Consider the following 24,075-nt stretch of genomic DNA (forward strand, 5'->3'; position numbering starts at 1 on the left):
TTTTGATTACAAAAATATAAAATTAAAAGGAATACAATGTAGAAGTTCTTTATTAGCAACATATTTATGCCTGAGTATTCACACAAAACAAAACTCACAGCAATTACAATACATGGAATAAATACCCCAAAAATATTTGCAATGAGCGTGTTATATAGGCTAGATTATTTTTGTGTTACAGAAATATTGGAAAGGAGTCTACTGGGCTACTTATAAACCATTAACACACCCTTTATAAAGTACACCATGTAAATTGTTGCCAAAATACTTTACAGATAGACAAGGATTTAAAAACATAATAATGCTCAAATAATAGAAAACATCACTGCACATTGAGATAGAACCACATGATTACTCTTCTCTTTCCATTTAAAACAATTACATTTAAGCAATAAAATAAGATTTTATTCAACCTTAAACCTAACAAAATAATTGTCAGCCTAAACTGACGACTACAACTCAGCAATGCGCAATAAAATGCTGAAATGTTTTTTTCTTCACTCAGAGAATAGGCCACTAGCAAATGGATGGCTCTTCAGAAGGTGAGGTCAGTACAGGTGAATCAAAGCTTGGACGAGAGACTGAAAAACAGCTTCTATCTCAAGGCCATCTGACTGTTAATTAGCTATCACTAGCCAGTTACTCAACCCTGCACCTTAGAGGCTGCTGCCCTATATACATAGAATCACTGGTCATTTTAATAATGGAACACTAGTCACTTTAATAATGTTTACATACTGCTTTACTCATCTCATATGTATATACTGTATTCTATTCTAATATATTTTAGTCAATGCCACTCTGACATTGCTCATCCTAATATTTATATATTTCTTAATTCCATTATTTTTACTTTTAGATGTGTTTGTATTGTTGTGAATGCAAGCATTTCGCTCCACCCGTAATACGATCTGTTAAATGTGTGTGTGACCAATTTGATATTATTTTCTGATAGAAATAAATATCCACCCATTATCAAATCATACATTACAATACTCCAATATATTACACTTATTGTTTAACATGGTAGTTGTGTAGGAGAGACCCTCATGAGAGTCCTCATGGCCCATTGAGGGGTTTATCCATCAGAAGGGGAGGCCATTACAGAGCAGAAACTAACAGCACCATCAGCAGTCCCAGAAGGTGACAGAGAGGACTAGGGCACAGTGCCAGCCCTGGTGACCTGCCTGCATGGGGACACACAAACACAAAAGCAACACTAACTGTATGGAGACAAACTCAACGATACAAGCATCCTACATCCAACACTCCCTCAAACCTTTGCTTGAGCTGTCCTTCTTCAACTAGATCCTGATTCCTCTTCATATTCAGACTCAAAGTTACAAAATATACAAGCTGAAAGTATATACTGACATCATACGCATCTCATTTCATTACACTCTGCTAGATCAAGACCATGTCAGCTTCAGTGAAACATGTAAGGAGGACTACGAAAACCCATCAGATATCACGCCCTCATTCATTTGAAAAAGCCCACAGTTGAAAATTGAGATTTTGGTTGTTTTGGTTACTTTAAACCCTTTACTTTATTCTAATGTAAAGCATATTGTATGATTACTGTGCTGCCATCCTGTTAGAAGGTATTTTATTACAATGGTTAAATTGGATTTTCATTGTGTTCAATGGTGTTATTTGCCCCCTAGTGGCGCTTTCTGGTACTTAGAAAGTCAACGCAAACGGGAAGTTCAGAATTTGTTTTGCACGCATAGAAGCAGCTACAAACAACGCTACGGTGCAGGTCTTTCAATGTAGTTATTTCTTGTCACGCTTCAGCCTTGGAAAAATATTTGTTTGTAAGTTCGATTCAAGCATTTAGCTAATGATGATAATCTTGTTATTGATAGAGTTTCTTACATATCAATCAATGTTGGTTGCATTTACTCACAAATTGCAATGCCTTTTGTGTATGTCTTTAGCTGTATTACTTTGCTCATGCGTCATGCAAACGAATTGTAAAATATACAATACTGTAGTTTTGTTACTGTTTTTAGTGTAATATGCTTTGTTATTCTACATAGATGGTTATACATTATTAGAGTAATGAAAGGAGCAATTACCATATGGTTAACAATTAGCTATATGGTTTGGCATCATGCCAGATGCATGGTACCTTAGCGCGTGCTTTGTATTTATGCAACTTCAAATGTTTAATGTACATCTACAGTATGTCGGTGTGAATTGAACACTAAAGTATATTCTTTTCTGTATTTTGCAGTTTCACAACATAAACGTTTCAATATATTCATTCAAGAAAAGTCACGCCTTGGGAGATTTATTGAAGACTTAGTTGTTAGCTATCTGTCTAGTTTTGCATGGGAACGCAACTCAAGGGCAGAATAATTACTTAAGTAAAATAGTTCATTTCCCATTTTCATTTGTGTATAAGTAGCTGTAGGCTATGCCGGAGCAAACGTTCATAAAAGTAGTTCACACTTTCCTCCGATGTTGCTTGATCAGTGGGTAGGTCCTATTAGCTGCCAAAATTACATGAAAAGGGATCAAAATACACAAACACTATTGCAGTCATTTCAGCAGTTCAGAATTATTTTGATTTTAAGTAACAAAGCAATTGAGATCCTATTCTAAAACTTGGTGGAAGCAAGAGGCATCTTGCTGTGATTATCTGTCATTTTGAGCTGCATCCCATTTCTGATAGCCCTGGCCACTCACCTTCACTCCCCTCAAAGATGTAAAATAGGATAGATGTATGTAGATGAATTATCTACCAACACAGTTATACCAATCCCCACCCAGGAGTGTACATTGGATTGGGCTCCTGCCATTGTAGCATTCTTTCCTTTTTGGAGTTCAATCATCAAATGTAAATATATTTGATCAATCATCGTTGAAGCTGACTTCTCAGATAAATAGCGATATTGCTTGTTGTTTGATTTAGTTAGTTGTCATTACTTTGAGCAAACCTGCCAGTATGATTCTGAATTACCGGTAATCAATCATTATTTTATGATCTTCTGTCACTTCATCATGGATGGAGAGATGGGAGCGTCTTCAATGAGGAGAAAGCAATGTACAGTATATTAAGCTAGTTAGTTAGCTAGTTAAGTACACAATGTATTAGCTAGACTTTATCAAACTTACCAGGCCTTCACCACCTGCATCTACTTTGTATTTGTTCACGGTAGCTTTTCATTTCACGATATGAAGGGTTTCCCGAGGCCGCCACACAAATGAAAATCATCTAGGGAAATGGTGTACACTTGAAACATTTCAGCAGGTGAAAGTTAATTACCACGGAAGTCAACAGGTTTGTCATCCCAGACAGCCAGCACCATAGACATAGCTGTCAGCTGCACAGGGGACAAAAGCAAGCGCTGGGCTTCAGTCACCGCTTTGGCCTGTTCATAGGAGAACATGCTGATCTGGGCTGGGTCAAACACGACCTGCGGAGACACGGACAATTCACATGAACACAACATAGAAAAGCAACTATTTGATAGGGGGCAATACAAAACATTGAGGATAAACTGACATGTGTTATTGAATCATAGGCATTTTGAATCCTCACACTTACAGCAAACTTGTCTGCCCGGATCAGGGACACAGCCAGAGGTGTAAATCCTTCAATCTGCTCCTTCACCAAAGAAGACATGGCCATATCTGGGAGGCCAGCTGCAGATTGTAAGAGGTTGAAACTAATTTCAGGCAGTAGTCATATTTGTCGTAGCAGAACAACAAAAGGCATGTAATGTACCTGCCAGTGCTCCAACCTCAATGAAGACCTCAGGGCCCCAGGAGCTTATGGGTCCAAAAGCCAGGCTATGGCTCAGCAGTCCCGTTAAAGCCTGTTGTTGCTCTTCTGAACAGGACAGCCGCAGACGGCCCAGCCACAGAACTGCCTTACTGCAGCCAGGAGGGGGGAGAGGTGAGTTACAGACAATTATGTATATATGTAACAGGGTTGGTTATGTTTATACTTGACTCGAAAGAAATGTGTATTTAAGGTTCAAGCATTCTTATTGATTGGTTCAATTCCGATGACAATAAGGCGTGTTGTTATTGGCCCCGCTTGCAGATAGGGGGAGATCGCGAACGTCTCCCCAGTATGAAAATGTGATGCAAGGGGTAGTTCCGAGTTCTGAAGACAGTATTCTATTTTTATATTTTACAATGTGTACCAGTTTGCTGTACATTGCTGATTTATACATGTTTGGGTATATGGTACCTTTTAGTGATTGAGGGGCTTTCTGGGATGTGCTTTGGTATATGATTGGTGTATATAAGTGTTGTAGCTAGCATGCACCGATGTAATGGTCACATAAGCACACTGCTAACACAGTTGTTATCTTGCTACAGATTTTACCATCGACAGCCATCAACATCATTAAGTCCTGCACAACTAACATGCTGTTTCCTATTTAACCACATATAATAAATAACGCTCAACTGGGACCACTGGCTGGGGTGATTTCTTTGAACAAAACACAACGCAAGGAGAGTACGATTAACACGTGTTACATATACACTAGATAACTGACAGAGGGCAGTGTTTTGAAGCCACCGCATCCCCATCTTGGTACTCCCATCATAGTAAAACATGTTTTGGAAGTTATAGAAAGGAATTTAATGTCTACGTTTATTTTTGCCATGTTTCATTCTATTACAGACACCTTAATGCATACTTTTAAATTATATTATGTGAGCTTAACATTTAAAAAAATATATATCGTTTTTTTCCATTAAAGTATACATTTTAGAAAGTACTAGTATTACTGTCCCCACATCAAAAAAAAAAGTAATTTTGTCCATGAAACATTTCATTAAAATAATTTAGAATTCCATTAATTCCTAAGGAGACTGGAGTGCCAATATGGCCAAAACATGACTTTTCTGTCCTTGCATTTATGGCAGTGTAAGTTGTTGTTATATCTTATATGAAGCATTAATCGGTTCAATTAGACATTGAACTTGAACCTTGTAAGAATCCTGGATTTAGCTCTTGGCTAGTTTTTTGTATAGAGATCTCAGAAATGCAGTGTAACATTTCGTATCTCCTTATGTTGCAGGTGAAAACAGTTTTCATGGGCACACAAATCCAAAATAATATATGCATTGCAAAATCGAAAGGCTTCTAACCCGAAAGAGTCACCTTACCTAGATACTTAAAACCTACATTTGATACGGTCATTCATGTGGGTTCTTCAGTAATTATGCACAATACTTATTGGATGCACATTTGGTGACCAGCTGACTAGTTACGCCATGATATTTTCACACATCATCAGATCCAGGAAGGAATTTTCAGAATGACAGTCAAGTGATGACCAGCTATAGCAATAGCGCATGCGATGCAACTGACCAAGTGCTGGGAAAAAAGGTGTTTGTGAGAAATGTCCAGAATATTTGTGTCTCATTCGTTACACCAGTGAAGACAGTTGTGCCTGGATCCACAATCTGTAGCAAATTGATATTGATCATCTGTTTGTCGTCTGTTAGATTTAACAGAGAAAGCATCAAGGTAGAGTTTGTGTTTTCATATGCTTTTGTGCCTCGGATTGGAAGCCAAGTCTACTGTGCGCAATTGTGTAGGATCGACTATTGCACAACACCCAACGCTATTCCTATGAATGATTCTGGATATAATGACAACTAATTACACAGTCTAGTGGGCTTATTCACAATGATCTTGTAATGAAATAACATGACAAATACATTTTGTTTTACCATGTTAGACCTGCAATTGTAAACAATACAAAGGGCTTGAAGTAGCCGACTTGAACATGGAGCTCAGAAATTCAAGTGCTGGAATAGGCTTCATATCCTCAGGAAGTGAGGGTGCTGCAGCACCCCCTGAAAAATACGAATTGAAAATAAATATTCATAAAATATTCTCACAAAAGTAGTGCACTGAGCCTTTACTAGTCCTGTATCAGCAGACCGATGTGTCAGCCTGTAGCAATGACTTCCCATAGTATGACTTCCCATACAAATCCTTCCATTGAAAAAGGAACTTTGGTTTTTGGTCAGTTTCTCATCATAAAAACAGCAATGGTGAGATTAATGATACCGCTATTCATGGATGTATTGTGTGCCTGCATCAGCCACATAGGCTGCATTATTCTTAAAGTGATAATGGCTTCGTTTTTTGACACTTCTTGCATGCTTTTTGGGGGAAGTTCTATATTGTACATTAGCATTGAGGTCCTTGAAAATTACAATTAAGTGCTTGAGAAAGTCCCTGAATGTCCTTGAATTTTACTTGCCAATGTCTGTATGAACCCTGCATAAAGGGCCTATGTTGTTCTATAGGTGGAGTTATGGGACAATTTGCATATATTTACTTTTATTCCTTTAAGTACACATGTGGAACTGCATGAAAATCCTTTTACATTTTTGTTTCAAACCATTTTGAAATGCTGATCCAATGTCACACATTGGCCCCATTACTTATAGAACGCCCCATATACAGTACATCATTGGTTACAGCATGTAGCATGACAGGAGGGAGAAACCGGTTGGATAAAGGCTAAGAAGACACACATTATGGGAGGTTTCACATGAAAAATGCAAACTCTTTTTAATGGTAAAAAAAAACACAGCACCTATAACACTCCCTCTCTCAAGTGAGTCCCTCTCACTGATTTGAGTAGGTCTCTAATCTCACCTGAACTCCACTGCATTCAGGGAGCGCATGTCTGAGTCCTTGATCCCACACACTATGTGTCCCATAGCCACCAGGGTGCTGGAGGACAGCTGACTAAGACCCACCTGGGTGGAGTTGAGCACAGAGGAGGACAGCACAGCCAGCTGGGACAGGAGAGACAAGGATAGCATAAGGCACCAAACAAACAAGGGCACACCAAAGCAGGTAGGACATTCAGATAACACATTACCTGACACCCATTACTTGACACCCATTACCTGACACCCATTACTTGACACCCATTACTTGACACCCATTACTTGACACCCATTACTTGACACCCATTACTTGACACCCATTACCTGACACCCATTACTTGACACCCATTACTTGACACCCATTACCTGACACCCATTACTTGACACCCATTACTTGACACCCATTACTTGACACCCATTACTTGACACCCATTACCTGACACCCATTACTTGACACCCATTACCTGACACCCATTACTTGACACCCATTACTTGACACCCATTACTTGACACCCATTACCTGACACCCATTACTTGACACCCATTACTTGACACCCATTACTTGACACCCATTACTTGACACCCATTACTTGACACCCATTACTTGACACCCATTACTTGACACCCATTACTTGACACCCATTACCTGACACCTATTACTTGACACCCATTGTCATAAAGCGTTATGACATAACAATGCAATAATACTGTGTGTCATAACAGTTGACATAACCTGTTATAATATAGGCATAACAGTGTCATGACATATTTAGACCTGTTGTGACATACATTGCGTTATTTTACAGCTGGCTATGACACCTACATAAGAGTGTCAAAATGCACAAAACCTGACAGTGTCATAAAGTACATTTTCCAGTGCCACAATGGTCATAAGCTCCATGACAGTGTCATAAATTTTCTTATTTCAAGTAAAGTGCCACAGTTATAATACATTTCCTTATTTCAAGTAAAGTGACACAGGATGGTCATAATGCTCCATGACAGTGTCATAAAGTACATTTTCTTATTTCAAGTAAAGTGCCACAGGATGGTCATAATGCTCCATGACAGTGTCATAAAGTACATTTTCTTATTTCAAGTAAAGTGCCACAGGATGGTCATAATGCTCCATGACAGTGTCATAAAGTACATGTTCTACAAGTTATTTAAAATATGAAGAAAAAAAAACATGACTGTAAAGAATTCATTGCAACAAAGGATTTAAGAAAAACTTTCAACCTGAAATAAAACTTCTTTGCAGGAAAATAACTCATTTGAATAAATATGGGGTTTGACTCTCTTATAAAGATGTCATAACCAGCCATAAAACAATGCAATATATGTCACAACAGGTGTAAATATAAGGGTCGTGACATTGTTATGTCAAGTTATGTCAGTCGTTATGACATATTATGACATGATTATGACCGCTCAGGAGTCACAGACCTGTCACCTATTTTTGTTCTTAACATGTTAGGACACCAGGTGTCAAGTAAAGTGTTACCAACATTCAAAAACATCAGGACTACACAAACTACACACACAGAAACAAAAATCATTGAACCAGATTGTCAGACTGATTGTTAGCTACCTGTCTGCTGTTCCAGGTGCTGACTGCCCCCAGTGCAGAGATGGTGCTCAGCTCAGACAGCCGGATCACACTCAGCTCTGCCACTGAAAGCTGGGAGGCTATACGACCCAGCTGTGTAATCACAGATGAGGAGAAGGACCTGGCCGCTCCGTAGATCTACAGACAACACAGAGAAAAAGAACTAAGACACAGCCTCTGTTAGTTAATGCAACCAGAGCAGCTACAGAAGACGGTTAAATCAGACACTGGACCCATTTTGCATATGGTACAAGGTGATTTCTACATAGGAACTACAGTGATGTTTCTTGTTATGGGTAAAATATGTACCTCTTTAGTTTTCTGGAGGAGTAGTTTCTGTTGGTATGATGAAAAGAAGGGGTCCTGGCCAAAGAGCTCTAGACTACAGCTGAAGGCGGCAGACGACATGCCTGTCAAGCTGTCTGTGCTCCAGGCTGAAGGCTGTGTTGCATGCAGCTTTTCACATGTGGGCATCAATGCAGGAGCTGGGCAGAGACACATGGACAAAAGAGATGGTAATACTGTATACAGAGGGAAATGTATGTAAACATTTCACAAAAGAGTCTTATGTTCATCTGTTTTGGCAGTAAAGTTGGGGAGTAAGATAGAAGTCTCAATGTGAGACAGAGTGGCACTCACGTGTGACCTGCCCCACTTTGAGAAAACCCAGGAAGTTCTGAAGAACAAACTGTTGCCTCTCAAACAGCTTTGTCTGTTCAACCTGGTCCCGGCCCTGAATGCAGAGGGCCCCAACAGCACCCGACTCCCACCGGCGCTGACTCAGAAACAGCCTCTCTATACGCCCCTGGGTCATCAGGGCCTGAGGACATACACACACAGCCTGACTAGGGGCCAACAGGCCAGGGCAGCATAGCACCTGACACCTCTAGGAGTCCTGTCAGTGGACACCTGCAGGATTCTTTTACAAATCCATCCTTTCCTGATTCCTGGTGTCGTGTAGCAAATGTAACACCTCTCAATAACTTTAAGGACACCCAAATAAATGAATCATGACAATGGTCAAATCAACTGCAAAGGAACTAAACCTTGAATAAATAATGGAAATGGATGTGTTAAAGACTGAGGGAAAGGTAGAGCAGGAAACGTACCTGGGGAATCTGCTGCAGCGTCTCTTTGGGAAGGAAGAATAAGAATCTGCCCACTTGATTGAGTGTCTCAGGGGTCCAGTTCTGAACGGGGCTAAGAGCACACAGAAAGGCTCATTTTTCATGTGATGTGAGGAGACAGAGGAGTTATAACGAAAGGTTAAATGGGGTGTGTGCTGTAATGTGGGGTGGTTGTTTAAGAGGGTGCTACAGTACCCGAAGGTGCCAGGCTCCTGTAGGATCTGTGCGACGATGTCCCTCTTGCTGCTGTTATAGCAGAACTCTCGGAGGAACTCCAGGCTCTCCACAAAGAAGCTCCGCACCAGCTGCACAAACACCTCATCCACTACATAGGTCGCCATGATGCCCAGTGAACGGAACTCATCCTCAGTGAACTCCCCCGTGTACATGCCCTGGGGGAGAACATTTTCAACTTATACCTGTAAATAATACCTGTAAATCATTTTCAACATAAAGATTTAAAATCGAAGACACCAAAGTTAAACCCCAGGCTGAATGTGTTAGCAGTAATGGGGTACAGGAGAGGGTACTGACAAGTCTCTGCACCATCTTGTCCACCAGAATATCCTGTTTTGTACTGGGGAGGAGCAGGAAGTGATGGGAGTCCTTCACAATCATCTTCCTGAGAGTGTCCATCATGTCGGCAGGGAACTTCTTAATAGTGCTCACCCTACAAATGCATACACACACAAGCATGCAAACACACACACACACACACACACACACACACACACACACACACACACACACACACACACACACACACACACACACACACACACACACACACACACACACACACACACACACACACACACACACACACACAGGGACACACAGGGACACACAGGGACACACACACACAGGGACACACACACACACAGGGACACACACACACAAACACACACACAGGGACACACACACACACACACACACAGGGACACACACACACACACACAGGGACACACACAAAAGTTGACAGTGATGCATTGTTGATGTTCAAACCATCTGTAGTGAGGATTAATGACAGTAAGACCGACTCACGGCAGGGCCAGTGTGATCTGAGCGCCAAACTCTCCCAGCAGCTCAGAGAAGAAGTCAAAGTAGTACAGCTCCTCGATGATGCACTTTTTCTGTAAGTCAAGACAAAAGCATGAGGGTCGTCAATTACGCTTATATAACAGCTATCTTTATACCTGACATCTGGCATGGTTCCACTGTTAACACAATTAACTAGCTCAGAGGAATATGGTTAAGTATTTGCTCATCTACCAGTGAGGAATGGAGAGGAACAGACTGCTTATTCATGAATGCAAGGACACTCTGCATTGAGGAAAATGTTGGCTTGTCCCGGAAGAGCTGTCGCAGGGCTGTGCAGCTTACACCTCGAGCAATGCTTCCAAGGGCACTGTATAACCAGAGAGACAAAATAGATTACAAATATGAATGGGAGCACATTCACAAGAGGTTAGTAATAAATCAACTGCAGCTATGTTTCACATAGATATGCACTCACAGAAACGTCTCAGTGGAAAGATTGGGCATGGTCTTCACTGCTTCTTTAAAAAGAGTTTTAGCCTGGGAAAAGAAACCAGAAGCGATCATTCGTATTGATCACAAACCATCTCCCAACACACGTAGTGGCAGCCAGAGAGAGAATACCCCGCAGTGCTATAGAGGTGATTGGCAGTTTTGGAATATAGTTTTGAGGTGTGTAGTAAATTCAGTAGGACAGTGTTGTCGTGCTTTGCCACTTCACACAGTGCGCATGAACATGCAGGATTTGGGAGCTGTGATTTAATGGTGCTGGCAGGCCGCCCTCAGGCCCATTAGTAGCAACAGACAGGGGATTATAGGGCAGCTTTCATGGCCAGTGTGGTGAAACAGACCAGACCAGCGTTAGGCTAGCAGGAGGGAGAGGGCCATCAGCTCGTCTGAGACACCACCTCATTGTGATAGCTGGGACCTGGTGTGTGTGTGTGTGTGTGTTGACAGTCACAGATACGCTGTGTGTGTTCAGAACATAGAATAGCCTATTTAAACAGTCAGGGCAGGGGTTATACAACAGGCCGACTTCTCCACGGACGGTTAATTATTTAACATCTAATCAAGACCGTGTCATACACACCTCTGCTTGACAGAGGAGAGACCCACATTGCGTAACATGCTGACATCTTTAGACACACACTCGGAAATCCTTTTCAAATCTCTAAATATCATTGGGTGAATAAAATCACTAAGCATTTAGTTACGGATATGCATGAATTTAGGTACGGATATGCATGAATTGTATCCCCTTGAAAATGACTTGCAGGTCACAGGTATTGCTGGAGCAGAGGACATGAGTCAGCTCACAGACGTTACCTGCTGAGTGTTCCAGGCTCGTCTTCCTGCCATGGTCCTGTTGGTCAACAGCAGACTAGCCCTGGTCAGCACACTGAGTAGAGGGGTGCTGGGGAGCAGGGGCTCCACCTTATCCAACCAGCCAGTCACCTCTGGTGAGTCCTGGACAAAGGTCAACACAACACAGACATAGCGTGTAGTGACTAAACAACACCAATTCAGAAGATAAACACGCAGATATGAAGTGGATTTCAATGGTGACTGAATGGGCTTTGAGTGGTACACACAATATGTGGGTGGAATGTAAATACATGTTCACAAACCATAAAAAAAATAACTCAGGCAAACAAAAGAGGAGTAATTACAAATGTGTCAGAGTGACCTAATTCATGCATAGTTGGCACCTCCTCTCTAAGAAACAGCCCAATACTGAGCCTGCCCAGTGTGTCAGTCTATCCCTGGTCCTGGTCCTTATGGAGCATACAGCTCCAGCTGGCACAGGGCCACATCACCCCATTTGACTGCCAGGCAGGCAAGGAGCCTGGGTACACCTGGGCATGCCAGCTGTGGTCCCCCTCCACACTCCACCTTGCTCTCCTCCACTCTGTTCCCTCTCCAATGGTTATGGTCATGCATGCATACTCACAGAGCCTTGTAAACATACCTCCCACTGAGCCAAGAGTAGCAGCGTATGGCCGAAGCCATGTTACTGTGTACCTTGTCGTTTGTCTTCATTTAATATGAGTGAGCATTTCGCTGTTTGTGAGGATGGGTGTCAGTGTTGGTGAGTCCCTCTAAGGCCGTACCCAGAGTTTGGTGGTGATGGTGTTGGCCTGTGGGGGGTTGAGGCCGGGCGTATGCAGGGCGATGTCAGGCAGAGAGGACAGCAGGATGTCAGAGGGCAAGTTCCACAGAGTCTCAACCTTCACCCCACTCACCAGAGAGCCCAGCTTCTGCAGCTGCCCCGGCAGAGCCAGCTAGAAGGGACACAAGGAGGGAGAGAGGGAGAGAGGGAGAGGGAGTGAGCAGAGAGAGAGAGAGAGAGAGAGAGAGAGAGAGAGAGAGAGAGAGAGAGAGAGAGAGAGAGAGAGAGAGAGAGAGAGAGAGGGGAGGGGGAGGGAGGAGTGAGCAGGAGAGAGAGAGCGAGAGAGAGAGAGAGAGAGGGGGGGGGTGAGCAGGAGAGAGAGAGTGAGAGAGAGAGAGAAGGGAAGGTTGGGGATATGAAAGAGTAAGGGGGGGGGGCAGGGGGTGGAGGAGGAAGATATGGAGAATGAGAGAGGGATAGTCTATTTCTAACTCATCATTCAAACACTTTTAATAATGCAAAAATCATCTGTTAAATGAAACTAGATACAAAAGATACCTTTGACAAATTGGTATTGTTCTTTGTAACACTATACAGCCATTAGATACTACGATAATACAGGTAGAGAGTGTCATCTGGTGTATAATGAAGTAGGAAACATACATATTGACAGGGTTGTGTGGTTTGCCATGGTGATAGTATTTGTCCTTGAGTCACCCCTGGCCAGACTGCTCTAGGCTTCAGGCCAGCTGGCTCAGAATGGACCATTACTATGCACAGAAGCATTACACTGAAACAGAGACACTCTCAAACATCTAGCAAACCATATCTGAGACAATACGCAACCCTGTTTACAATCCCTTTCTGAAACAGAAAGCCATGTCCTTCAAAAACTGAAATAATACTTACACTGTTGTTTAGATACACTTTGTCCACAATTACACTGGCCTAGAATGACATCACAAAAAGAAGAAGATGGAACAAATCATTATGACTGGTCTAAAACTCTGTTTTATTAACATCTGTATTATGAAAATGGAAACTACTTGGGAAAATGAGGAAAAGCCCACTGGGCTCAAGACAAAAACAAATGCTTTATTTCCTGCTTTTGTTTCCCCACCCTACCTTTCCATTGACTAAGGCCCCTTATGGCACATGGCAGGCAGCAGCCGCCAGGCACACATTGAAAATGTGGGGTTGGGTGTGCTTCTTTAATCAAAGGGTCAAGGCACCTCCAGAACCCCCCTCACCTCACCTGGGGTCAGACTTCTGCAAACTGGCTGCTTGGCAGCTGTCACAAAGCCCCTACTAACCAACCCCCATTCTAACCCCATAATCATCCCAACCCTCTGTTACTGGAGCCGGGCAGCACTGAGAAAACCCAATCAGGTATGAAAACCAGACAGAAGTTGCTCCATTAGAGCTCTCTCTCTCTCTCTGATGAGAGGATGCTTGTGACGACTGATGATGATGATCTTCTACCTGTGCAGGAGTGAAGGGCACAGAGGCCAGGGCTGTCAGCGCAGGGCTGAGCTGGGATTGGCTGAGCTTCTGCAGAAAGTCCACACCTAGCCAGGGCAAGAAGGGAGCCAGCTGAGACACTCGGCCGGCAGAGAGAGAGCCAGGAGACTGAAGCTCACTCCCGTTCAGGAACAAGCTGGAGATCTGAAGAGGGATGGTCACAAGCATAACACACACACACACACACACACACACACACACACACACACACACACACACACACACACACACACACACACACACACACACACACACACACACACACACACACACACACACACACACACACACACACACACACACACATATTTACACAGGAATCAAGACAAAGTGCAAACAAGAAATTAAACCCATAGATTAGTCTACTTCACTCATACCCATATGTGTTTCACCTTAAACTTTGCAGTGAAAAAATAAAGTAGTTCTGTCTGTGATAGGACTACTTACCATGTCACTGGGGCCCCTGAGGCCCTGGGCAACACATGTCCTAATGTTGTCCTGAATCACAGAGAAGGCCTCTGCGTTTCTGTACACCTGCAGGTCCTTTGGGTCTGACAGACACGTCAGGTTGCCAAGCCTAGGGATACAAAGATGATAATAACTCAAGCATATCCAAAGATACTTTTGTATCCCAAACAGTTGGTTACTTCAGTGTCTACTAGAATGTTGCATTTCATTGGACTACAGAAAGTCATTTCTTGAAAACGCATAAACTCAAATCAGATTAATATTTCAAACCGGATGTTTCTGTAAGACAGGACACAGGACCAACCATCGATCAAATATTGTCACACTGACCTCCTGAATTGTTCCACTGTTAGATTTCTGAAGGTCCTTATGAGGCTGTCAGCCACAAACTGCTGTTGTAGTTGGCTTAGAGTGTTCATCAGCAACACATCCATACCAACCAACAGCTAGGAGAGAAGAAACACCACCCAACTTTGGTTTAAAATACAGTGCACAATGATTCAAATATACTGTATACCATTTTAAATGAAGACAATGAAAACCTATTGGCCTAAACATATACTGTTTTGTACAGTATACACATACAATTAGACTTGATGAGCAACAAATACTTGATCAAATAAATCATATTTAAAACAAAGAGCTTTATTGTATTAAAAAAAGTGTGTGTATATATACACACACACACACACACACACACACACACACACACACACACACACACACACACACACACACACACACACACACACACACACACACACACACACACACACACACACACACGCACACACACACACACACTACCATTCAAAGTTTGGGGTCACTTAGAAATGGCCTTGTTTTTGAAATAAAAACTTTTAAAAATCAGAAATACAGTGTAGACATTGTTAATGTTGTAAATGACTATTGTAGCTGGAGATGGCAGATTTTTAATGGAATATCTACATAGGCGTACAGAGGCCCTTTATCAGCAACCATCACTCCTGTGTTCCAATGGCACATTGTGTTAGCTAATACAAATGTATCATTTTAAAAGGCTAATTGATCAGTAGAAAACCCATTTGCAATTATGTTAGCATAGCTGAAAACTGTTGTTCTGATTAAAGAAGAAAAAAAACTGTCCTTCTTTAGACTAGTTGAGTATCTCGAGCATCAGCATTTGTGGGTTCGATTACAGGCTCAAAATGGCCAGAAACAAATAACTTTATTCTGAAACTCATCAGTCTATTCTTGTTTTGAGAAATGAAGGCTATTCAATGCGAGAAATTGCCAAGAAACTGAAGATCTCGTACAACGCTGTGTACTACTCCCATCACAGAACAGCACAAACTGGCACTAACCATAATAGAAAGAGGAGTGGGAGGCCCCGGTGCACAACTGAACAAGAGGACAAGTACATTGGAGTGTCTAGTTTGAGAAACAGAAGCCTCACAAGTCCTCAACTGGCAGCTTCATTAAATAGTCCCCGCAAAACACCAGTCTCAAAAAAGGGTTAAGGACAGACGATTCTAAGTTTGAGGTGTTCGGATCACTAAGAAGAACATTAGTGAAACAAAGAAAAAATGAAAATATGCTGAAAATATGCTGATGCCATCTGTCAAGCATGGTGGAGGCAATGTGATGGTCTGGGGGTGCTTTGGTGGTGGTAAAGTGGGAGATTTCTACAGGGTAAAAGGGATCTTGAAGAAGGAAGGCTATCACTCCATTTTGCAACGCCATGCCATTCCCTGTGGACGGCGCTTAATTGGAGCCAATTTCCTCCTACAACAGGAAAATGACCCAAACCACAGCTCAAATCTATGCAAGAACTATTTAGGGAAGAAGCAGTCAGCTGGTATTCTATCCATAATGGAGTGGCCAGCACAGTCACCGGATCTCAACCCTATTGAGCTGTTGTGGGAGCAGCTTGACCATATGGTATGTAAGAACTTCCCATCAAGCCAATCCAACCTGTGGGAGGTGCTTCAGGAAGGGGTGAAATCTCTTCAGATTACCTCAACAAATTGACAACTAGAATACCAAAGGACTGCAAGGCTGTAATTGCTGCAAATGGAGGATTCTTTGACGAAAACAAAGTTTGAAGGACACAATTATTATTTCAATTAAAAATCATTATTTATAACTTGTCAACATCTTGACTATTTCCTATTAATTTTGCAACTCATTTCATGTATGTTTTCATGGAGAACAAGAACATTTCTAAGTGACCCCAAACTTTTGAACGTAAGTGTATATATATATATAATATTTTATACTAGTACAATTGCTCAGAGAAATAGATTGTTTATAATAGTACAATATATTTTTTCTCAAAAAGGGGGATACAATTTCACCCCATTTTCAACCAGCAACTATCAGGAACTAACACTGATCACGTTTTCACACTTTTACAGTGTAAGTTTCATCAGCTGTTATACAATATGGCAAAATAACATGAGTTTTAACTGCACTGGGCCTTTAAGTTCAACGACTTAATAAACTTAACAGAGTACCAGGACCAGTGTCGTACCGCAGTTTTGTGGGGCACTCAGCAAGGTCTGAGCAAGGATTAGTTAGGGGGGAAAACAGCTAACGTCCTCCAATTCAACACATTTTGCCATGGGGCAAATTCGTTTTTGTTGTTGTTGCAGTTTTATAGCTAATATCATGCTATTTTGCATTTTTAAAGCTAATTTCCTCCAATTATTGCGGGAGCTGCGGGAGGCCAGTGACCAGGACATCTAAGCCAAAAACCTAGTTGCCTCTGCCAGGAGGTTGAAACTTGGCCACAAGTGGATCTGTGAGCAAGACAATAACCCAAAGCACACATTAAAATCCACAAAGAAATGGTTAATTGACCACAAAATCAACATTTTGCAATGGCCATCTCAGTCTCCTGAGGAACCCCAATGAAAACCTGAGGTTTGAATTGAAGAGGGCAGTTCATAAGCGCAAACAAAGGATATCAAGGACCTGGGAAGATTCTGTATGGAGGAATGGTCTAAGATCACCTCCCAATGTGTTCTCCAATCTCATAAAACATTTGAGAAAAAAGGCTCAATGCCATTATCCAAGGTTAGGCATTGAAAGGTTCTGAAAACAGGGGAGCCAATCATTTTGACCTCTATTTTTGAGAAAAAAAAGTATTACTTATTAAACAACATCTCTTTCTTTGAGCTATTGTATTAGTATAAAATAAATACAAATTCTGTATACAATATAGCTCAGTATTTGTATTATTGAACTTTTACAGTCTTTTTTGCCCATCTTTATCAAGGGCGCCAATCCTTTTGGACCTGACTTTACATGCAACGATCATATTCACATTTTAAGCATTGAAAGATCACTCACTGTTCTTCACATAGTCATTCTTAATTGATGCATTCCGATGTTTACTTATTGAACATTGGCTACGGCCACAACCACTGACACAATGGAGACCACTGACAACTGCCTGGCTGTGGCTGGGGAGGCTCTGGTTTCACAGAGAGGTGTCGTGTCTGTTACCTGAGCAGGTGAGAGATGCTGGAAGCTGTGAAAGGGCAGGTAGACTATCAGGTTACCAGTGTCCCTGATGAAGGAGGGGCCGCCGGCTGTCATGTTGAGGGAGCTGAGGGCTCGGCTGTACCACCTCCCAAAGGCCCTGCGCTGCTCCACCGACAGACTCCTGATGTTGCTGTTGATGGTATTTCTCCTGAAGATAGAGAGAGAGCGCATAGAGGAATGTAGGACATACCTGTTAACCCGAACAAAAAGCAGAGAGCAAAACATGACTGGGAAAGCACGTCTCTTTCAGAGACTCAAATGACCCAATTTAAATTAAGGCCGAAGTAGTAGTTTAAATAGAAAATGACTCCAATATTGTGAGTCTGTTTTTTAAATGTTAAACTGTACCTTTATTTAACTAGGCAAGTCAGTTAAGAACAAATTATTATTTTCAATGGCGGCCTAGGAACAGTGGGTTAACTGCCTGTTCAGGGGCAGAATGACAGATATGTACCTTGTCAGCTCGGGGATTCGAACATGAAACCTTTCGGTTAGTAGTCCAACGCTCTAGCCACTAGACTACCCTGCCGCCCCGAGTGTCTGAATAGAGGGGGTAATTAACTGCCTAAGTCCATTACCTTTGATTCTATCGCCATTCAGTACTATACGTACATCTATAATGCAGAGACCAACACACAAGGACATCATGACTCATGATGACTTGTATCAGAAGCCTGCTTAACTTACACAATGAGGTTGGTCTGTAAGGGGGGGCAGTGACTGGATGTCTGCAGGGTTGACCAGGGCAAGTAGGGGTACCAGTTCAGGAAAGAGGCTCCCGTCCCTAACCAAGTGGGTCTGGAAAAGCACAGATACCATGGTGCCTAGGTAGTCATCTGTAAACTGGGACAGAGAGCGAGATTAAGTGATTATCTTGTGTGAACATAGAGCGGTTTTGCTACATTTGACTTAATTCTTTTATAAAATGTATTCAATCAGGTTGTCCCACTGAGGTCAAGTGATCTTAGTATTTTCCATGGAAGACCTGTCTAGGACAACTGATATGAAGTGTTTTATATTACCTGCAATGTCCCCTGGTTCCTGCTGAAGTACTGCAGTATCTGTCTGACTGTGGTGATGTCCACTGCACCCAGCACTGCCCTCAGACTTGCCAGAGGGATACGGAAATACTCCTGTAACAGAATCACACCACATACTAAAACCAAGCACCCATAAGCCTGACAAGAATATCATAACAAAAATGGTCACCAAATAACAATAAATTATAAATGAACTTAAAATCCTCTACATTACAAATACTCATACCTAGCCATCACCATGCCTTGAGACGTCTCCAGACAAGTTACACTCCCCTACGTATTTATTTGGACAGTGAGGGTAACATTTTTTTTTACTTTGGCTCTATACTCCAGCATTTTAGATATTTTATGAGGCGACAGTACAGTATGCCACCTTTTATTTGAGAGTATTTTCATACATATCTGTTTTACTGTTTAGAAATGAAAGCACTCTGTATCTAGTCCCCCCATTTGAAGGTGGCATAAGTATTTGGACAAATTCACTTATGGTCAAAGGGCCTGGGCCTGGGTGTCTACAAAGCTAACTTATGGAATTGTTTTAAGATGGTCACACCAAGGATCATTTAGCTATTTGATTTAGAATTTTAGAACCCCTGTAGGTATCCCAAAAAGTATTGAAAAAACATTTGATGAAACATTGAATTTGGCCTCACTGCTATTAGCCCATAGAAACACATTGAATAACATATTCATACACGGCCAAACAGAGAGTCAAAATCATTTATCAAAAGGAAGTATGTTTTGAAGTGTTTGTCCTATATCTGAGAGATATAAGAAAGTTCAGGAAATGATTATCATTCATTTTTAAAACTGGTAGCGGGTTACCTTCAGACGGGTGATGTGAAGCTTGTGGGCGTCGTAGAGCAAAACATGTGTTTGTGAGAGTCTCACCTTCCAATGGTGGGTTCATGTTACATTTTGACAAAAGTTTAGTATTTGATGCCATATTTTTTCCACACTATGACGACATCAAGCTTTTGACTTTACAAACTTGTTGAGTGCATTTGCATTTTGTTTTGGTTGTGTTTCAGATTATGTTGTGCTCAATAGACATGAATGGTAAATAATGTATTGTGTCAATTTTGGAGTCAGTTTTATTGTCAATAAGAATATAATGTTTCTGAACACTTTTGCATTTATGTGGATTCTACCATGATGCTACTCATTGCGTGCTAGGAATATGGCACCAAACACGAAACTTTTGTCTTCAAATGAGGGGACTAGATACATCAAGTGCTTTTATTTCTGAGGTATGAAAATACCTCAAATAAAAGGGGACATTCTGTACTGTCGCCTCATATAAAACTCAAATCCAAAATGCTGGAGTATAGAGCAAAATTAAACATTTTAGCTTCACTGTCCAAATAAATACGCAGGGGTGTGTATTTGTTAGTAACTATATCACCAGTCACAAATGTAAAAGGACCAAATAAGTATCAGTCCTACTTCTGTCACCTTGATGAGGAAAAATCCATCACTGTTCCCATGTCTTCCTGTTTGCATCAAACTGGTCAGTACTTTCTGTTACGGGCAAACAAATCTTCAAGCTTATCGTTTGAATGGTTCAAGAAGAAAAAAAATCAAGATGGACAACAGCAACAACACAGTATCAACAATAATAAACACAAGTGATTAGAGATTAGTGTTGGATTGTCATTCAATCACATCAATGCCAGTTAATCTCATCCAGGGGAAGAGATTTAATGTCCACTATCAATGACATGTGTGAAACTGTGTACACCGTCGGTTGACACAACAATAGCCCTCATGGTAATTGATATAGATGATTAGTTACCTCAACAACAACAAAAAAGTTAGTCATATGACATTTCCACTAGACTAGAATGGGTCCGATCTAAATGTCCTTGGACATGAATCAGTTGAAATGCCAAAACAGCAGAAAACAGGTTTGTGACATGAGGGAAATGTATAGATGGCTACCACTGTTCAATGTAGCAATTTACAATACACACAATGTTGGAATTCTTTATCTGCAGATAAAGTCTGCCCAGCCCACCTACCCCAAAGCACTGCAGCAGGATCCTCTTGTTGTCAAAGTTGGTCTCCTTCTCTAGATAGAGCACCACAGACTTGAGCACATTGAAGCGGATATTTTCAGTCACACGTAGAGACATCATCTGGCTCTCCTCCAGGGCCACCAACAGCACCACGGCCACACTGGTGGCCTGGTCCACCACAGAGGCCATGTGTGTGGTCAGGAGCCCCTCCAAGCGATGCTGCAGGGCCTTCACCCCGCAGTGCAAAAGCAGCTGCAGAGCCTGCGTCTGACTGGAGCCTGGCTGACAGGCTGGGCTGAAGTCTGCAGTACAAGTCCAGTTCAGCCTCCTCACAATGTCTCTGACCAAGCAGGGCTGGGAGTCTGTGGAGGTGTTGTTGGTTTTTCCCTGGCTGTTTCCTTTGGTGTAGTTGGTGTAGGTGGTACAGAGCGTGCCCACCCACAGGCTGTAGGGCTCCTTGGTGAGCAGGGAAAGGAGGCCAGTGTTGGTGCAGATGGATGAGACAAAGTTGGCCTGGTCGTAGTCCCAGCACAGGGTCAGGAGAGAGGTGTCAGGAAGTGCCACTGTCCAGCTGTGGTACTGGCATTGTTCTACTGGCTTAAACCCCATCAGGCCTCCTCCCTGTCCCCCTCCACCGCCGGGGCCAGTGTGGTTTGCACAATACGCCAACAGCCATGTATTGTCAGGGTTGGCTAGCAGGTTCTGGAGCACCGTGGTGTTGGCGCACACCTTCTGAGTGAAGTTCAGAGAGTCCAGCTCAGCACAGAGAGCCAGATCAGTCATGTCTACAATGATGGGCTTGTTCCAGTCAGAGTATTTGCACACCTGGGGCAGGATGTCCTTGGTCTCCTTGTCGACACAGACAGACACGAGCCACTCGTTCTGGGGCTCCAAAGTGAGCTTCTCTAACAGGGGCATGTTGCAGCACACATTCTTATTAAAACCCATCTGGTCGTGTCGCCAGCAGAGCTCCACCATTGACGGGTCCACCAGCACCTTGCTCCACTTATCATAGTTGCACCAGTCTGGGATGCTGAACACCACAGGCGGGTTGGTGGGTGGAGAGTTAAGGGAGACAGTGCAGTATTCTCCAACCCATACAGTAGCACTATTACGGAGCAGTTCATTCAGAAAGGTGGCATTGGCGCACACCTCCAGTACAAAACCCTTGTCATCATTCTGGATGCACATGGATATCATCTCTATGGTGATTTCCATCACGTTTCGCCATTCTGAGTACTGGCAGGAAGCCGCCACCAGAGAGTTTATATCTGGCTGTGTCGGGGCCTCTGTGCAGTTCAGCTGCAGCCAGTTGTTGTCAGCATGTGAAAACACAACCGTGAAGAAGTCCAGGTTCCGACAGAGGAGGATATTCAGCCTCTCCTTGTCCTGGTCCCAGCAGACGGCCACCATGGTTGGGTCGACGGTCTCCGCCGTCCAGGTCTGATACCTACAGAACTGACTCACCATGTATCCATCAGAGGAGTTAACACAGAAATTCCACAGCCAGCTATTGTTAGGATTGTTGTTCATCAATGCCTGCATTAGCTGGATATTGCTGCACACCGCTAGGATGAATTCTTGCCTGTCATTTTCACTACACAGTGTCACCAGGCCTGCGTCCACGTCACTAGCATTGGTCCAGTTGCCGTAGTTGCACAGCAGCTGGCTGAGGCTGAGCGATCTTGAGACCCGTGGGCCTGGGGGAGGCGGGGCGGGCATGTCCCCACTGCAGTCAGACCTGTCCTCCAGGAGGGGCAACAGTAGAGCCTGGATAACGTGACAGGTGTTACTCCACACCTGTTCCAACTCAGTGGGGTTCAGGATGCTCAGAGCGTTGCAGAAGGTGGAAAGTGTTGAGGAGCTCTGTAGGCCCACTGTGATGATGTCAGCGCACAGGGTGTCATTGAAACGGGCTAGGTTGTCGTGGTCACACCTCAGCAGGGCAGTGGGGTTGTCCTCTACCGCTTTGAGGGTACGGCTGAAGGAGACCGTGGGGAGGCTCTGGCAGTCTGGGCCTGGGTAGCTGCACAGTGTTGATTCTGGAGTCAGGAACATATCCAAGATGGTGTCACCAAAGGACCAGCTCACATTGTGACGTATACCCCTGAATAAAACAGTCAGGTAGAAGGGATACGGGAGGTCATAATCCTCTGTCAGTGGAAAAATATATATACGAATGAATCCACCAAAACATTTCCATTATGTTTATCTTAGGGTATCACATGAAAGGTTTCACACATCATTGTCAGCTTACCACATCAGGAGCTGCTTTAGATCCCCTATACAAAAAAGGCAGGGCATAAAATACACATGACATAAAATACTGCAAATGTACAACAAAAACCGTGTCTAAAATCTGTATACATCACATTTTAGAAAGTGCAAGTAGAAAACAAAACTGACAAACCTTGCTGACATTGTTCATTTTGGTCCAGAGCGGGAATTGCAATTCCAAATTGCAGTGCTATTTTTACATAATCCATTGGGGTTTGGAGAAATGTCAATATGAATTCTGAACCATGTGTCACTATAGCAGGAAATGCCATGTCTATTAGACCAGTCCAAGCAGACATAACTTTATCAGATAAGGAAAGATGTGACAAAGCAGTCATTATCTCCTGAAAAGCACTGAATTGTTCTACTGTGGAATCGTCTACTCTGAGGTAGGATCTTTGAAAAAGTGATGGTTCTGAATTTGTACTGCTTCTTGTGCATGTCTGAGATTTGACAGATGATAGAAGCGACAGTAGCGGTTTGCCAAGCTCAAGTGACACAGTCTTTGTCAATTCTGCCTCCAAGCCACAGTCCGTTCTCCCAGACAAAATGCACACAAACGTTTTAGGGAGGTTTTCTATAAATCCATCTTCTATTAGTGGTCTATACATGGCAAATACCTTGCCCAGAACACCATAATAAGCGCTCAAGTCAACGCCCTCCAACACGGTGTCACCTG

At 42.6% G+C, this 24,075-nt stretch overlaps 1 protein-coding gene across 1 annotated transcript; it reads right to left on the reverse strand.

Moving 5' to 3' along the window:
• Window positions 1-32: 32 nt before the first annotated feature.
• On the reverse strand, window positions 33-23,177 carry strc1 (stereocilin 1). Its single transcript, XM_046345509.1, has 24 exons — window positions 21,123-23,177; window positions 19,084-19,194; window positions 18,749-18,885; window positions 18,023-18,209; window positions 14,864-14,979; window positions 14,513-14,642; window positions 14,027-14,209; window positions 13,454-13,492; window positions 12,546-12,716; window positions 11,761-11,901; window positions 10,913-10,974; window positions 10,669-10,804; window positions 10,441-10,529; window positions 9,931-10,066; window positions 9,592-9,788; window positions 9,379-9,469; window positions 8,909-9,089; window positions 8,579-8,754; window positions 8,252-8,407; window positions 6,644-6,786; window positions 3,734-3,882; window positions 3,554-3,651; window positions 3,272-3,422; window positions 33-1,187 (listed from the first exon to the last, which is right to left on the reverse strand). The coding sequence occupies exons 1-24, from the start codon at window positions 23,175-23,177 to the stop codon at window positions 1,102-1,104; spliced, it is 5,121 nt and encodes a 1,706-aa protein (XP_046201465.1). The 3' UTR covers window positions 33-1,101.
• Window positions 23,178-24,075: the final 898 nt, after the last annotated feature.

The sequence above is a fragment of the Oncorhynchus gorbuscha genome, linkage group LG04, assembly GCF_021184085.1.
Source record: "Oncorhynchus gorbuscha isolate QuinsamMale2020 ecotype Even-year linkage group LG04, OgorEven_v1.0, whole genome shotgun sequence".
Classification (NCBI taxonomy): Eukaryota; Metazoa; Chordata; class Actinopteri; order Salmoniformes; family Salmonidae; genus Oncorhynchus; species Oncorhynchus gorbuscha.

Coding starts and splice junctions, on each gene's coding strand:
- strc1 (XM_046345509.1), bottom strand. CDS start 23,177: ATGTTCCTGACTCCAGAATCAACACTGTGCAGCTACCCAGGCCCAGAC. Junction 14,980..18,022: donor AGCATCTCTCACCTGCTCAG/GTAACAGACACG, acceptor CTTCTCTCCTAG/CTGTTGGTTGGTATGGATGT. Junction 8,755..8,908: donor CAAAGTGGGGCAGGTCACAC/GTGAGTGCCACT, acceptor GTCTCTGCCCAG/CTCCTGCATTGATGCCCACA.